This window comes from Stegostoma tigrinum, chromosome 12, assembly GCF_030684315.1.
Source record: "Stegostoma tigrinum isolate sSteTig4 chromosome 12, sSteTig4.hap1, whole genome shotgun sequence".
Taxonomy (NCBI): domain Eukaryota; kingdom Metazoa; phylum Chordata; class Chondrichthyes; order Orectolobiformes; family Stegostomatidae; genus Stegostoma; species Stegostoma tigrinum.
The window spans coordinates 70,890,224-70,907,150 of NC_081365.1; the positions used below are offsets into that span (position 1 = coordinate 70,890,224).

General features: G+C 43.5%; 1 protein-coding gene across 1 annotated transcript in view; it reads left to right on the plus strand.

The window, feature by feature from the left end:
- LOC125457269 (guanylate cyclase soluble subunit beta-2-like) overlaps positions 1-16,927 on the plus strand; it is a 53,972-nt gene that overhangs the window by 15,088 nt on the left and 21,957 nt on the right. The window contains 5 exon segments of the mRNA XM_048541258.2: positions 284-444; positions 10,460-10,559; positions 11,426-11,622; positions 13,455-13,566; positions 15,603-15,706. Coding sequence (XP_048397215.2) covers positions 284-444; positions 10,460-10,559; positions 11,426-11,622; positions 13,455-13,566; positions 15,603-15,706 — 674 coding nt within the window.

A 16,927-nucleotide genomic window follows, 5' to 3' on the forward strand; every position in this document is an offset into this window, starting at 1 on the left:
TACAAGCAGGAGAACAGGTGTCTTGGAACTAATTGCATCCTACTAGGGGGAGCTAAAAAGTCATTGTTTGGTTAAAAAAAATTCACTGTTCAACTGTCCTACCAATTAATCACATAATAACTCTCTTATTGAGATTTAACAACATTGAAATGTGTTCGCGTCCCTCAGTGATTTTCTCAAACTGTTAAGTGTTAAGTGCTCGCTTTTGCCACTTGTCAAGAGACACACTGTTACAGGTCCTGAATCAACATGAAATACTGAAACGTGTTCTGCTGTTGCTCAGATCTGTCCGCTGAAGCTGTCTTGAAACTCTTTGGAGGACACTTTTTCACCTTCTGCAAGGTGTGTGGATACGACAGGATGCTGCGGACCTTGGGAGGATCGTTGATGGAGTTTATCGAAAACTTAGATAACCTTCACAGTTACCTTGCTCTGTCGTATCAGGTAATCCTGCTCTCACAGTGCTTTCTAAAGTCTGGAGCTAGGGGCAATGCTAATTTTGTGATACAGTTTGACCACTACCTCATTGGACTGGTTTAATCTTCATTAGGATATTTTCAGACTTGAAACAACTATATTTGAATTAAGAAACTATGTCAGCTGGATTTTTATAATGCCTTTCACAACCTCCAGAAGACACCAGGCAAGAATGTGTTTTTTTGAGATTAGTCACTGTTGTAAGATGGGAAACATACTGATCAAAATAAAAACAATCAGAAATTGCTGAAAAAACTCAATAGGACTTGCAGCATCTTTGGAGAGAGAGCAGAGTTAAGATTTCAGAACCAGTGATCCTCCTTCACACCAGCCACTCGTATACTATGAACTCCTACAGACTACAATATAATATATAGCTAAATGAGATAACAAAGTGTAGAGCTGGATGAACACAGCAGGCCAAGCAGTATCAGAGGAGCAGGAAGGCTGACATTTCGGGTCCAGACGCGAAACGTAAGCTTTTCAGCTCCTCTGATGCTGCTTAGCCTGCTGTGTCCATCCAGCTCTACACGTTGTTATCTCAGATTCTCCAGCATCGACAGTTCCCACTATCTCTGAATCCAACCAGATTATCTGTTTTAGCACCATCATTTGAGCATTAAATATTGACCATAATGTCTTCTGAATATGGTCAAGGGTTCTTTTATCTCCTCCAGAGAGGGCAAATGAGGGCTTGGTTTCACTTCCGATTCAAAGAGAGTACCTCTGACAAAGCAGCATTCCCTCACTACTAAAATGGGTTGAACTGCTGCAGTCCAAACGGTCAACGTGCACGAGTAATGCTGTTGGAGAGAGTTCCAAGATTTTGACCCAGTGACACTAAAGGAAAATGGCATTTTTCCAATCCAGGATGACGTGATGCTTGGAGGAGAGCTTGCAAGTGGTGTTGCTCCCATGTGTATGTTGTCCTTGCCCTTCTACATAATAATGATTGTCCCAGATGAATCACAAAAGATGAGTATGCAGGGACATTATGTGATTAGGAATATCATATGGAATGGTGTTAGTTGTTGCAAAGAGAACGGAATATCAAAGTAGGGAATCTTGTCTACAATTGTAGAGGTTGATGGTGAGACCACATCTGAGGTGTTTTGGTATCCTTACTTGAGAAAGGACATACAGTAATAGCATTAGAATCAATTCAGTGAATGTTCACTCGATTGATTCCTGGGATGAAAGTATGGTCTTTTTGAGTAAAGGGTTGACAGGCTTGGTCTGTTTTCACTGGAGGTTAGAAGACTGAGAGGTGATCTTATTGAAATTTACATGGCCCTGAGCAGGATCGACAGGTCGAAAGCTCAGGGGATATTTCTCCTTGTTGGAGACACTAGGACTAGGGGACAGTATTTAAAAATGAATCTCTCACATAAGATGGAGAAGAAAGAAAATCTTCCTTTCTTAGGATCATTGGCCTGTGGAATTCTCTTTCCCAGAGAGTGGTGGAGACTGAATAAGGCAGAGATAGATAAGTTCTTGACTAACGAAAGAGCGAAAGGGTGTAAAGTGCATTGGTAATGATAACAGTATTAGAACCTATTTCTTGTGCAGGTGTGATTAACTCCACAATACAACAACAGTATTATGAGTTATGAAGGAGACATTGTAGGAGCCAACTCATTTCTGTGCGTGCAGCTTGCAAAACCACAACAGATTAATTGCAAGGCAAAGTTGCAACATTGTATACACACAGCAAGGTCCATAAAGGGGAACTCACTTAAAAACAAGTTAAACATACAATATCCCCCTTTTCCAAAAGAAGGCCCAAACATGTACAATGAAAGGTGAGCCAATGAGTTTCTATATATTTAGGTCATTTACCCAATGATCCAGATCTCATGATGGTGGCTTTATCTAGAGATGCTTTTGGTTTCCACAGTCCTCAGCAATATTATCCATCCTTCCTGTTCCTACTGCCAACATCTTCTTCCATGGCCTGGAGTCCAAATGTTGTTCACCCCGACAAACTTAAGGCAGGTTTTGCACCCTGGGTTCTTTGAATTCACTCAAAGTGATACCTCTTTGCTGATACCGCATATTTTTGGCCTTCTTGACCTATTTCAATAACTGTCCAGCCTCTTGAATCTCTTTTCTTTGTTTCTTAATTTTGGTGGAGCAGCTGGGTTTTTCAGTAATTGCGCCAACAAGTTGTCAACAAAATAGCTCAAAAATGGCCTCTTATGTGAACTATAGGCCCATTAGCTTAACGTCTGTTGTGGGGTAAATGCTTGAATCTATAATCAAGGAAGAAATAGTGAGACATCTGGATAGAAATTGTCCCATCAGGCACATGCAACATTGGCTAATGAAATTTAGGTCATGTTTAACTAATTTACTGGATTTCTTTGAGGACATTTTGACTGTGGTAGATCATGGGAACTGGTGGATATGGTGTATCTGGATTTCCAGAAGGCATTTGACAAGGTACTTCACAAAAGGCTGTTGCATAAAATAAAGGTGCGGAGCGTTACAGGCAATGTATTATCATGGATAGAAGATTAGTTAACTAACAGAAACTAACAGAAAGGGATAAACGAGTATTTTCTGGTTGGTGATCAGTAGCTAGCGGTGTGTCTCAGGGATTAGTGTTGGGACTGCAATTATTTACAATATACTTAGATGATTTAGAGTTGGGGACCAAGTGTCACGTGTCAAAGTTTGCAGATGACACTAAAATGAGTGGTAGAGCAAAGTGTGCAGAGGAGACTAAAAGTCTGCAGGGAGCTATAGGTAAGTGAAGTGAATGGGCAAAGGTCTTGCACTTGGAGTACAGTGTTGGTGAGTGTGAAGTCACCCATTTTTGGTAGGACTAATGGCAAAATGGACTATTATTTAATAGGTGAAAGATTGCAGCACCCGTAAACCAATTTTATGTGATTGTGCTGAATCACAAAAAGTTGGTTTGCAGGTGCAACAGGTAAGTAAGGAAGCAAATAGAATATTGCTCTTCATTGCTAGAGGGATGCAGTTTAAAAATAGGAAGGTTATGCTGCAGCTGTATAGGGTGCTGGTGAGGCCACACTTGGAGTACTGTGTACAGTTTTAGTCTGCGTACTCAATGTACTGCCACTGGAAGGGATTCAGAGGAGATTCACTCGGTTGATTCTGGAGTTGGCTTATGAAGAGAGATTGAGCAGACTGGGGCTATACTCATTGAAATTTAGAGGAATGGAGGGGGATCTGATAGAAACATATAAAATTGTGATGGGAATAGATAAAATAGAAGCAGGGAGGTAGGTGGGTGAAACGAGGACTAGGGGATATAGCCTCAAAATAAAGGCAAGCAGATTTAGGATTGAGACAACAAAGTGTAGAGCTGGATGAACACAGCAGGCCAAACAGCATCTCAGGAACACAAAAGCTGATGTTTCAGGCCTAGACCCTTCATCAGAGAGGAGATGGGGAGAAGGAACTGCAATAAATAGGGAGAGAGGGGGAGGCGGACCGAAGATGGAGAGAAAAGAAGGTAGGTAGAGAGGGGAGTATAAGTGGGGAGGTAGGGAGGGGATAGGTCAGTCCAGGGAAGATGGACAGGTCAAGGAGGCAGGATGAGGTGGTAGGTAGGAAATGGAGGTGCGGCTTGAGGTGGGAGGAAGGGATGGGTGAGAGGAAGAACAGGTTAGGGAAGCAGAGACAGGCTGGGCTGGTTTTGGGATGCGGTGGGGGGAGGGGACGAGCTGGGCTGGTTTTGGGATGCGGTGGGGGAAGGGCAGATTTTGAAGCTTGTGAAGTCCACATTGATACCATTGGGCTGCAGGGTTCCCAAGCGGAATATGAGTTTGTTTTCCTGCAACCTTCAGGTGGCATCATTGTGGCACTGCAGGAGGCCCATGATGGACATGTCGTCTCTGGAATGGGAGGGGGAGTTGAAATGGTTCGCGACTGGGAGGTGCAGTTGTTTGTTGCGAACCGAACGAGGGTGTTCTGCAAAGCGGTAGCCGAGCCTTCGCTTGGTTTCCCCAATGTAGAGGAAGCCACACCGGGTGCAATGGATACAATATACCACATTGACAGATGTGCAGGTGAACATCTGCTTGATATGGAAGGTCATCTTGGGGCCTGGGATGGGGGTGAGGGAGGAGGTGTGGGGGCAAGTGTAGCACTTCCTGCGGTTGCAGGGGAAGGTGCTGGGTGTGGTGGGGTTGGAGGGGAGTGTGGAGTGGACAAGGGAGTTGCGGAGAGAGTGGTCTCTCCGGAAGGCAGACAGGGTGGGGATGGAAAAATAGCTTGGGTGGTTGGGTCGGATTGTAGATGGTGGAAGTGTCTCATCCCGCCTCCTTGACCTGTCCATCTTCCCTGGACTGACCTATCCCCTCCCTACTTCCCCACCTATACTCTCCTCTCTACCTACCTTGTTTTCTCTCCATCTTCTGTCCGCCTCCCCCTCTCTCCCTATTTATTCCAGTTCCCTCTCCCCATCCCCCTTTCTGATGAAGGGTCTAGGCCCGAAACATTAGCTTTTGTGCTCCTGAGATGCTGCTTGGCCTGCTGTGTTCATCCAGCTCCACACTTTGTTGTCTTGGATTCTCCAGCATCTGCAGTTCCCATTACCACAGATTTAGGACTGAGTTGAGGAAGAACCTCTTCACCCAGAGGGTTGTGATCCTGTGGAATTCCCTGCCCAGGGAAGCAGTTGAGGCTACCTCGTTGAATGTTTTTAAGCAAAGGAAGATAGATTTTTGAACAGAAAGGGGATTAAGGGCTATGTTGAACGGGCGGGTAAGTGAAGTGAGTCCATAAAACGATCAGCCACGATCTCGTTGAATGGCGGAGCAGGCTCAATGGGCCAGATAGCCTAGTCCTGCTCCTGTTTCTTATGTTCTTATGAACCAGTATGGGAGACAGAATAGTTAATGAGTCCAGTGAGGGGAGGGATAGAATGAGATCAGTGAGGAAGGTGGGCAGCATAAGGCTGATGAGAGAGATGGGGGAGAGAATACGGCCTGTCAGGGAGAGGGAGAGGGAGAGGAGAGTTAGAGACCTCTGAAGGAGAAGGAGAGGAGTGGCCTGCAGGGGTAAAGAAGATAGAACCAGAGGCAGGGAATGGTTAATGGGAAGCAATGAGAGTAATTTTTTAGGAGGTTATGGGGATAATTGCCCACATCCACCTTTTAAATAGTGTTCCCAGGGCCTCCGGGGAACTGGATGGGAATCAGCGTCTAGGTGACAGCAGACAATTGACAGTGATATCCACCAACCTCAAACCACAATGAAGAGGTAGTCAGATACTGCCCACTGGTAAACCAGAAATCAGTGCTGAGGAAGGTGGCAGGTGCATTTGCTGGAGACATCATACGTTCAACCAAACTCCTTGTAGAAAGATGGTTTGCCTAATTCATGTGGGTCTGGGTGCGAATGAAATAGCCCTTGGCAGAATAGAGGGTTCCGGATCTTGTGGCAAACAAGGCCTCAGAGTGGATTTTTAAAGAAAATGAGGCAGGGATCACATTGAAACAAAATGATGTGGTTGGTAATTGTCGCCTTCAATAATTGGGGCCCTGAAAGGGCTGCCAAGTAGCTCAACATATTCTGGGTGATATCACCACATTACCTTACATCTTCAACTACTTCTCCCCAGACACTGATCACCCAACATATCAATCATCACAGAAGCTCCTCCTTTCCTGGACTTTTCAATCTGGTCTAGTTTTGACTTTGGGAAATCTGGTCGCCTTGCTCCGAGCAGCTCACCAAGTATTTGAAACACAACTTCTACTTTGATTTCTGTTTTGAATTCTGTGACACTGCCAAGTATCCGAGTGCCCTATATTGAAAGGCTATTAGGTTTCCAATTGTTATAAGGACTTCATGAGGTCAGTTTTAAACCTCATTTAATTGTAGTGCAGAGAGAACTGTAAAATGCTGCAGCAAAATTGGTATGGAAGGTGAACCATTCCCCTTCTCTGCTGGCCACAGAAATGATTTTGAAATTCTTTTTTAGCTCGTAGCTCTACCTCATTCCATTGCATATGTAGATTGCTAGCTGGCCAGAATCAAATAAGGAACGAACCTAAGGTATTGGAGTAGATCTGTAGCTCGGGTTGTGGATGTTGAGGTTGGTTGGCTCGCCGAGCTAGTTTGTTGTTTTGCAGATGTTTTGTTACCATGCTGGGTAACATCCTCAGAGCAGCCTCTGATGGAGCATCAGTGCGTTTTCCCACCTGGTTTTTAAACTCTGGGGTCCATCGAGATGGAATGCCTCACTTCCGGCTTTCCTTCGTAGTGGAGTGTATATGGAATCAGTCAAGTGCCATGCTTCTAGGAATTCTCATGCCTGTCTCTGCCGAGCCTGTCCCAGGATCTTGGTGTTGTCCCAGTTGAAGTGGTGGTTCTCCTTGTCCATGTGGATTGAGATGAGTTAGTACTGGTCGTGTCTTTTTGTAACCAGTTGGCGTTCATTTACCCTTGTTGTTAGTTTCCTTCCTGTTTGTCCGATATAGTGTTTCTCGCAGTCTCTGCAGGGGATCTTGTAGATGACATTGGTCCTTTCCATGGCAAGGAGTGTGTCCTTACTTTGGGTGAGCAGTCGTTGTAGGGTTGACGTGGGCTTGTGTGCCACTCTGATGCCCAGCGGTCGTAGGAGTCTTGTGGTGAGTTTTGACATGTTCCTGATGTGTAGGGTAGTGTGATGAGTGTGTCAGGGCATGTAGATTCTTTCTGATGCTGTTCATGTGTGCATCTTCTGACCCAGTTCTTTGGATATCCATTAACCTGAAAATCTGGAACAGGTATTCCCCCTCCTCTTGGCAGAGTTCAATGTTGCTGCAGTGCATTGTTGCCCTTTTAAATAGTGTTCGCATGCAGCTTCGTTTGTGTGTGCTGGGATGGTTACTACTGAAGTTCAATACTTGGTATCTGTGTGTGGTTTCTCGGTGTACTTTCATTTGCAGTTCCCCATTTGTCTTGTGCTCTATCATGACATCCAGGAATGGGAGTTGTTTGTTCTTCTCCTCTCTGGTGAATCTTATTCTGGTGAGGGTGTTCTTTATAAGTGTGTGTGTCTCTACATAGCATATCCACAGTTTAGGTTGGATTTGCAGAAGGGCAGTCCTTTCTAGTCTTTGCATTAATGCTTCTGCTATGCGTCTGGAGATAGGGGATCCCATGGGTGTCCCACTGATTTGCTCGTATGTTTGGCAGTTGAAAGTGAAGTGGGTGGTCAGGCATAGGTCCAATAATTTGAGCATGTTGTCCTTGGAGATGGTTTCACTGGGGTCATGCTCTTGTTCAAATAGTGTTGTCATTGTTTCCCTTGCTAGTGGTATGTCTATTGATGTGAATAGGTGACATCAAACGATATCATGGTCTCTTCATCCTCTATCTTTATGCGTTTGATGGAGTTGAGGAATTCTTGGGTTGAGTGGATGGAGTGGGGTGACTTGTTGACTAGGTGCCTGAGTCTCCTTTGTAGTTCTCTGGCTAATCTGTGCGATGGACTAGGGTGACTATGGGTCTGGGGGGTACTTCTGGCTTGTGCACTTTAGGGAGGCCGTAGAATCGGGGTGTGTTGGTTCCTTCGGGTATAATTCTTAAGAAGTCTGTTTTGTTGATCAGACCTGTTTGTTTAAGTCTTTGTAGCGTGTAGAGGATTTTGTTGCCCAGTTGTGGTGTTGGGTCAGTCTGTACTGGCTGGTATGTGTTCTCATCAGCGAACAATGCTTGTGCCTTGGAGATGTAGTCCCTTTCATTCATTATCACTGTCACGTGCCCTTTGTCTGCAGGTAGTATTGTGATGTTCTTGTCCTTCTTTAATCTGTCCAAGGCTTGTCTTTCCCGTGTGTTGAGGGTGTTGAGGGTGTTGAGTTCACTCCTTCTGGTTAGTATCGGGACTACTGTCTGTCTTTTTTTAGATTAGATTAGATTCCCTACAGTGTGGAAACAGACCCTTCGGCCCAACAATTCCACACCGCCCCTTGGAGCAATCCACCCAGACCCATCCCCCTATAACCCACACACCCCTGAACACTGCAGGCAATTTAGCATGGCCGATCCACCTAACCTGCACATCTTTGGACAGTGGGAGGAAACTGGAGCACCCGGAGGAAACCCTCGCAGACACGGGGAGAACGTGCAAACTCCGCAGCGACAGTCGCCCGAGGGTGGAATCGAGCCCGGGTCCCTGGTGTTTGTTGTTGTACTTCGATGATATTATTGGTCTTGAGTGTGGCTTCCAGTGTAGCTAGCAATTCCGTTTTGTTGGCGTCCCTGTAGTTGTAATTCAGTCCCCGGGTGAGAACGGCTTTTTCCGCATCTGTCAGTTTCCTGTCGGTGAGGCTCCTTATCCATGTGTCTGTTCTGTTGTTGTCATTTTTGTGGGTAAGTGTGGTTAGCTTGTCTTGGGCAGGGTTTGTCTTTTCTTGGCTGATGTTAATGGCTTGTTCCAGTTGTCCCATCTCCATTGGAGCCAATCAAGGAACCAATCTCAAACTTTTCTTGAATGAATGGAAGAGCAATTTCATGACTAGCTTACATCAAGAAATATAGATCCATGACACCAAACACAAAAACACTCACACAAACACAGGTATAAAATTTAAAAATGTGAGAAATGCCAGGGTCAGAAAGGAAGATTAAAAACAATCATTTTAAAGCCTTAAAGTGTCTTTAATACTTTAGATTTTAACCCAACACCATGGGTTGATTATGAGCTAATAAGGTGTAGAGCTGGATGAACACAGCAGGCCAAGCAGCATCAGAGGAACAGGAAAGCTGACGTCAGCTTTCCTGCTCCTCTGATGCTGCTTGGCCTGCTGTGTTCATCCAGCTCTGCACCTTGTTATACCAGATTCTCCAGCATCTGCAGTTCCTACTATCTCTGAAGCCATGGTTGATTAATTGACATTTTAGAAACATTTTAGAAACCCATCAGTGGCAAGTATTGCAAATATCTTTGAATTCATGACGGTATGTCTCCAGTTAGCTTTATCGTTGTGTTGAGTTCTTCAAGAGAGACTGAGGGAAAATGAGGAGAGTGCGACACGCACACACACACACACACACACACACACACACACACACACACGCATGCACACAGAGACAGACACACACACGCATGCACGCACACACACACGCGCTTGCACACAGGCAGACACACAAACACACACACACACACACACACACATGCACACACAGACAGACAGACACACACACGCATGCACACACAGACAGACACACACACAAAAATACCTTCCCCGTTTCAATTCCATTTGTACCTTTCTCCCTGCTGCTCTGCCGAATCAACTGCTCAGTCATGAATTGCTCTGTCTCTAATCAATGTTTTATCTAAGCTGGATAATCAGTGGGTATCTGTTTTATCTGCAAATTATGAAATTTATTTGTAAAGATATAATTAAAACAGGAGGTATAAGATCTAAGTTTCAATGGCCATTGAACATGTTAATTTTGACTCATGTTGTCTTTGTTTATCCCAAATAAAAGCAAAATACTGCCAGAAATCTGAAATAAAACCAAAAAGTACTGGAGGAACTCAGCAAGTCTGCCAGCATCTGTGGAGAGAGAAACAAAGTTAATGTTTTGAGATCAATATGACTCTTCTAGAGGGTTCTCAAGTACTTCCTATCCATATTTGTTTATTTTACAAAGTTTTTTTGATAAAGTTGGTTATACTTAACATCAGCTGATTTCTGCAGCAATTTCAAGTCAATGTTATTCAGTCTCCAAGCCATTTTAGCCAATGAAGGTCCCAGGTTCTAAAATCATATGACGGTTGCTCAAAATTGACTGTCTGTATTTTTCTGCTGCCAAGTTAGAGACCATTTTCCCTGCACTGACTCTCTGAATGAGCCATCAAATTAGCCCCCCTTTACAGCAACGTCCCTAGTGCTCCTCAAACCATGAACTCAGAGTCAGAGCATTGGTCATTTTGTTCCTGCTCTGCAAACAAATATGTATGTTGGAATGAATAAATCAACTGATAGAAGGTTCGGTGCTGTTTGATTGCCAGGAAATGAAAGCACCATCTTTTCGAGTGGAAAGGACGGAAGGTGGAGAGATGTGGCTTCATTACTATTCTGAGAGAAGAGGGCTGTGCCATATAGTTCCAGGTGAAAGCTGTTCTTCACAGGCAACCAGTTTTCAATTGTCAGTAAGATTGTAAGCATTTTCTGTTTGTTAAATAGTGCATGCATATTGGAACAGAAGTAGGCCATTCAGCCCTTTGAGCCTGTTCCAGCCTTCAATCAGATTGTGTCTAATCGGCCACAGAGGACAGATAGTTCCCAGAGCAGTCGATTGCTCTGTTTCCCACTCTCCCTTCGCGTTACCTATCCAGCGCTTTCTTTTCGCGGTGGCACAGAAGTTCTGTCTCAAAATTTTCTCAGAGCCGCTCCGGCTCCCCATAATGTAACTTTGGGAGAAGAGAGGCGGAAAGCCTGTTTGTTTGTTATTTCATACGGGTTTTCAAAATTGGACATATTTTGTCTCTGGGAAGCTGAACCACGGGTCCAGCTTTTGAAGAATTTATCATCAGACGTGGTGGGGATGCTGTATGGTTTGTGCTTTTTACTTTGTTCTACTTTTTACTTTTGCCCTTATGTTAGTGTCCGCTGCCTGGAAATATTTATGAAATCTTGCGGTAGATATTCATCTGTACACCTGGGCGGTTAGAGATTACTTGGATACTGCTCAGAGAGGGCATGGAAGTGAGGAGCAGCACATTTACCTTACTGCATGCAGAAGGAAAGACAGCCAGATAGATTGGTAATTGCTTTCACAGTGCTGGAGTTTGGGTCTAGTTTGTGTATTCAGGTAGCTGGAAGGAAACTCAGACTTGCTCTACAGCAAATATGCCATCTCCCTGTTCAGTTCTTTTCTCCTCACTCAGCCCAATGACTCTTTGTGTCTCAGGGAGGAAATCACAGTGATGTCGAATTAAATCACATCACTTCGTTTTTGCATGTCTGTGCTCCAGGGATCATACAGGCTGTCGCCAAAGATTTCTTTGACACGGAGGTGGAGATGGAAATTCTTAACCAGTCAGAAGAGGATGAAGGAATGGAAAGAATGGAGCATGTGGTTTTTCTCATTGTCCAAAAGAAGCTGTCGGAGCGATGGAGGGACAGGCCAGGAACAAGCACATGGGCTGAGGAAACTGTGCCGGATGAACAGGTAGGTCCTGCAAATTGTGCAGCAAAACTGCAGCAAATCTTCAAAAGCTTCTTGGAGACTGCCCAGGGTATAGCTCAACTGTTTCTGACTTCACGAGCTTTTTAAAGCCATACAATGATGTGACAAAAAGAGAGTGGCCATCCAGCCTATCATTCGTCATGACCTCTTTGGAAAAACTACCCATTTGGTCCCACTCGCTATATTTTACTGATAGTCCTGAAAACGGTCCTTTTTCAAGTTCCTTTTGAAAGTTACAATGGGTTCTGTTTCCACTGGCCTTTCAGACAGTGACTCACACATCATTTCCTTGAAAATAGCAAAGAAAAATTTGCTATGTGTGCATTAAAGGTCTGTATATAAACTTTCTGTTTCCTTTATTCATTAATGGGATGTGGGCATTGCTGGCTAGGCAGCATTTATTGCCCATCCCTAATTGCCCAGAGTCAACTACATTGCTGTGGATCTGGTGTCACATGTAGGCCAGACCAGGTAAGGATGGCAGTTTGCTTCCCTAAAAGATGTTGGTGAACCAGGTGGATTTTTCCCAACAATTGACAATGGATTCATGGTCATCATTAGATTCTTAATTCCAGATTTTTAAAAAAAAATTTAATTCAGATCCAAGGTGGGATTTGAATCCAGGTCCCCACAACATTATCTAGGTTTCTGGGTTAACAGTCCAGAGATAATACCACTAGGCCATTGCCTCCCCCAGGAAATTTTCTGCTTCTCCATTTAATAGACTTTCTCACTCTGTGTGGACGTTCTCTTGGAAGTTTATTTACTTAGCCTTCCAGATTCAACAACCTGGTCCACTATTCCTCTCATTGGCTGGCTAATACATCTATCCCTGTGACCTGATTGGATAATTCTTGGTAAAGCTGCCTGTCCCTATCCCTCCACCTCCATTCCAATAATTTTATTGTAAATAATTAAAAATGCAAAGAAAATTTAAACATACAAATATTTTTAAAGCTCATCCTCTCTCAGCTTGCCTACTGCAGCACCCAGTATAGAGTGCTAATACAAATATATAGCTCTAACTTAGCTGAATTAAACAGGATACAGTAGGAATAGCAAGAGTTTAAAGGTAATAGATGAGCATAAGAAACTGCCATGCAGACAAAATCGGAAAAGAAGCTTACAGCTGCAACCATTACTGGAGAAGATAACCTGACACAATGTCCCAGACAAGCAGGTGATTAGAGCAAGAAATAGCTTGACCAAATTACTCACGGAGTTAATTAGTAAGAAGTGACCAGTACGAGGATATACAAGGAGGTTCTGATGGTATAAAAGAGGAAGGGGCTAGCCTAGTCACATTGAGAACTAAGGACCAATACCGGTGAGAAGGATGACCCTTAGTCAGGTAGTCAGAGAACAGAGCAAACGTCTAGGAGCAACTCCTGACAGGGGTCCTCAGTCAGGCACCTAGAGAACAATATTCTCTGAACCGCAGACTGATCTCGTCTGCTTTTTACTGATGCAATTATACACAAGTAAGGCCCGTACACTTATGATTATAATAAATCGTGTCATTTAACTGACATTGCTGCTGAGTATTCATCTGAGTACTGTTGTTTCAGTTTGAGCAAAGAAATATTACGGAAAAGTAGAACACTAGGGATTTGAATCTTTATTCCTGGAGACTCTGATACTGCTTTCTCAGTTCCTCTGTGGCTGTGGGTTAACCTGACTGAGAAATGCACTTATTCATTATCGACCCACCTAGCATCTGTCACACTGATTTCTGCTCAAATCGTCCCCAAGAAATGTAAAGTATTCCAAACCTTCACTGCAGAAACTGATTCTGTTTTTTACTGCCTACCCAGCAGATTGAGAAGTATTTGAATAAGATGAAGCAGAAGTATCAGGCACTGTCTCACTGCTCGGTGACAAAGTCACGCTGGGAGATTCTCAGAAGGGTTGTGACATTTGACCAAGGTATGTTCCCTTATGTTGAATAGCCATGCACACTAACCATTAACAGTGAACTTAAAAAGGACCAGACATCCGGTGGGAAGTCCTTCCTTTCTCTGTATTGCTCATATTTCCCTACCTTTATGTTTCAAGTTATTTGGTTAAAGAAATCTCTGGCAACATACTTGATAATACGACGAGTTTAAGAGGTCTACTGTGACCTTTTCTTAAAGAAAGGTTTTTAAGACAGAGGTACCAAGATGTCTGTTGAAAACTCGTAAGTCCTTGAGTTTTATTTTAAAGTTGGAACAATAGAAGCAGTCTGAATGGGTGGGGTCAGTCTCCCACAGGACCAGGAGTTTTAGTTTTAGTTTTTCAGTAGCAGTTGCTGGGGTCTTGAAGCTGGATTTGGAGGCTGAATCGATCTCTCTTTACTACTATCTCTTTCTCTCTCGGAGTGTTCTCTTGATGTTTTTCCTCCTGGACTAGAGATTTGCATGTGAAACAACCTTTTTACTGAATTTGCTTTATGCCAAGGGTGTGTTTGTGGGATGTTACTGTATTGGAACAGTTACTGTTTACTAGCTAACTAATCTATTGTTCTGTCAACTGTTTCCAATGGGTCATATTTAAGAATGAAAGGTCATGGGTACAAGATTTAAAGAGCTGTAAGACTGGAATTTACTGAGTTAGTGATCAAGGCAAGAACTATGCCAAAGTTAGAAAGGAAAGGTCAATAGAAACTAGTTGAAATGATCTACTAAATGAGACTGAATTAACTGACATTTCTCAGAGATAATGGGAACTGCAGATGCTGGAGAATCCAAGATAATAAAGTGTGAAGCTGGATGAACACAGCAGGCCCAGCAGCATCTCAGGAGCACAAAAGCTGACGTTTTGGGCCTAGACCCTTCATCAGAGAGCTCTCTGATGAAGGGTCTAGGCCCGAAACGTCAGCTTTTGTGCTCCTGAGATGCTGCTTGGCCTGCTGTGTTCATCCAGCTTCACACTTTATTAACTGACATTTCTACCTGTCAACAGAATTCTAGTTGAGATTCCCAGTTGGCACCAATATCTTTCAGCTAACACAGGATGTGCAGGCTAGGTGGATAAGCTATGGGAATTGCAGGGTTACAGGGATAGAGTGGGTCTGTATTGAATGCTCTTCGGAGAGTTGGTGTGAACTTGATGACTTGAAAGACCTACTTCCACATTATAGGGATTCTATGAATATATCATTTCATTCTTTTAGGCTGATATGCTCCAATGAAAATAATCCTACTTTCCATGTCTTTATATTAGTATTCCTGTAAAAGGTTGGTAGCGGCACTTCAAATCCAATCAATACCCAGTTAAAGTACAGGCTTGTATATCAGGAAGGGCAGTGCTATTTTGACCACAGCCCTGAGATGAAACAAAGCCATGTAATGTCATGTTTTTGATAATTCAGGCTGAAATGTTAATGGTATACTGGGAGAATTCCCTACTTTGTTCGTGTGGTGGGGTGGGATTTAAACTGATCCATCAGTACCATCACAATGGGAATGAACTCCTAACTTTTTCATTCCTAATTACAATTCAAGTCGGTATGGGGCCCAAAGTCTATTTTGAGCTCAGAATTTTGCCTCTGATTTATCAAATACGGTATTTCTTCACCTAATAACACAGTGTGGAGCTGGAGGAACACAGCAGGCCAGGCAGCATCAGAGGAGGAGCAAAACTGATGTTTTGGTAAAGACCCTTCTTCAGAGAGAAAAAAAAAATTTTCTGAAGAAGGGCCCCAACCGAAAACGTCAGCTTGCCTGCTTGTCTGACGCTGCCTGGCCTGCTGTGTTCCTCCAGCTCTGTACTTCATTATCTCTGACTCCCAGAATTGGCAGTTCTTGCTATCTCTCTCTAATTCTCCACCTGCAAGTTGCTCCACTACAGTCATTGCTTATTGGAAGGTTGGACTTTCCACTTGTAATTAGTTCCTCTACATATGTATACATATATAACATATATAAACTCATGAATTGTATAGTAGAGTAGAATAATTATTCATGTATTCCTATTACTAGGTAACTTGTTATGTTCTTTTGAGCCAGTTTATCCAGAGAGGCTCTGGATTGACAGGAAAGCTTTCTGTGATGCATTTCCCTTCCACATTGTCTTTGATGAGGAGGTAAGACTTTCTTTGCTGTTCCTGAGCTATATGATTGCCTGAGATTCAGAAACTGAAATTCCTTGGAAAATTACATTGTAGGGGGTGGGGCGTAATTGGTGTGTAGTTGGAAGAGGGGTCAGGAATTATTGAAAGCAGTTCGACTGAGTACATAGATGGATGCAGTTGTGGGAGATGGAAGTCAGGACAGGCAAGTGTGACATAATGCACATCCACTCACTGAAATCCCTACAGCCTTCACAGTGGCATCCGTGTATGCCATCTATGAGCTGCACACCATCTACTGGTCAAGTGACCTCTGATAGTGCCCTCCAACGCTCTACCACTTAGAAGGACAGAGACAGCAAAAATGGTGTATGGTGAATTTGTGATGGGTCATGATCGGGAAGGTGGTGAAGGAAGCATTGAGGAAATTGAGTCCTTTTGCAATGCTTAGAGGGTCTGGATTAGCCAACCCAGTAGTGGATAGCATTTCGTCTGGTGCGTGTTCAGACTTCACGCTGTTCCTTATGAAACTCGGAATGACAAGTGAAGCACATATCAAAACAGTCTCACTGGCATTGAATTTGTTAGGCCTTCATTGAACTCAACCAAGGTTGGGAATTTGTCAGCTAACATGAAAACATGTCAGCCTCTCATTTAGTCAATTTGTACTTTTATGCTCTAATAAGACAATTGTTTTGTGTTTGCGTAAACCAGGACATGTAGTGGGTCCGTATTACACGTGACCTTAAATTTGCTGATTACTACTCTGTTTCAAAGGTACGCTCTATTCCTAAGTGCTAAGGTTCAAGATAGATTCTTGTTAGGCAGGGGAATCGAGAAAACAAGGGCTAGCTAGGCCTGATGGGATTGTGGAATTTGAAGCATGTACTGATCAGACCTGATCTTATTGAATGGTGGAGCAGGCTCAAGGGGCTGAATGGTCTACTTCCATTCCTATTTTGCATATTCATTTCTTTCTTTCTCTTACCAACTGATCCTCTTGTTTCGTTTCCTGTTTTATAACAACCAAGGCTGACATTACAGTGCAGTAGTGAGGGAATATTTGCACAAGTGGAGAAATTATCTGCTGGATTAGGTATAACTCTGAGGCCCCCGGTCTCCTGATATCAGCCGGATTTAAAAAGAAAGATTTTTTTCAAATAAACTTTCGTGCTATTTTGAATGAGAGCAGGGGATCTCTCCAAAATGCCCTCAACCACTCAACCAATGTCACAA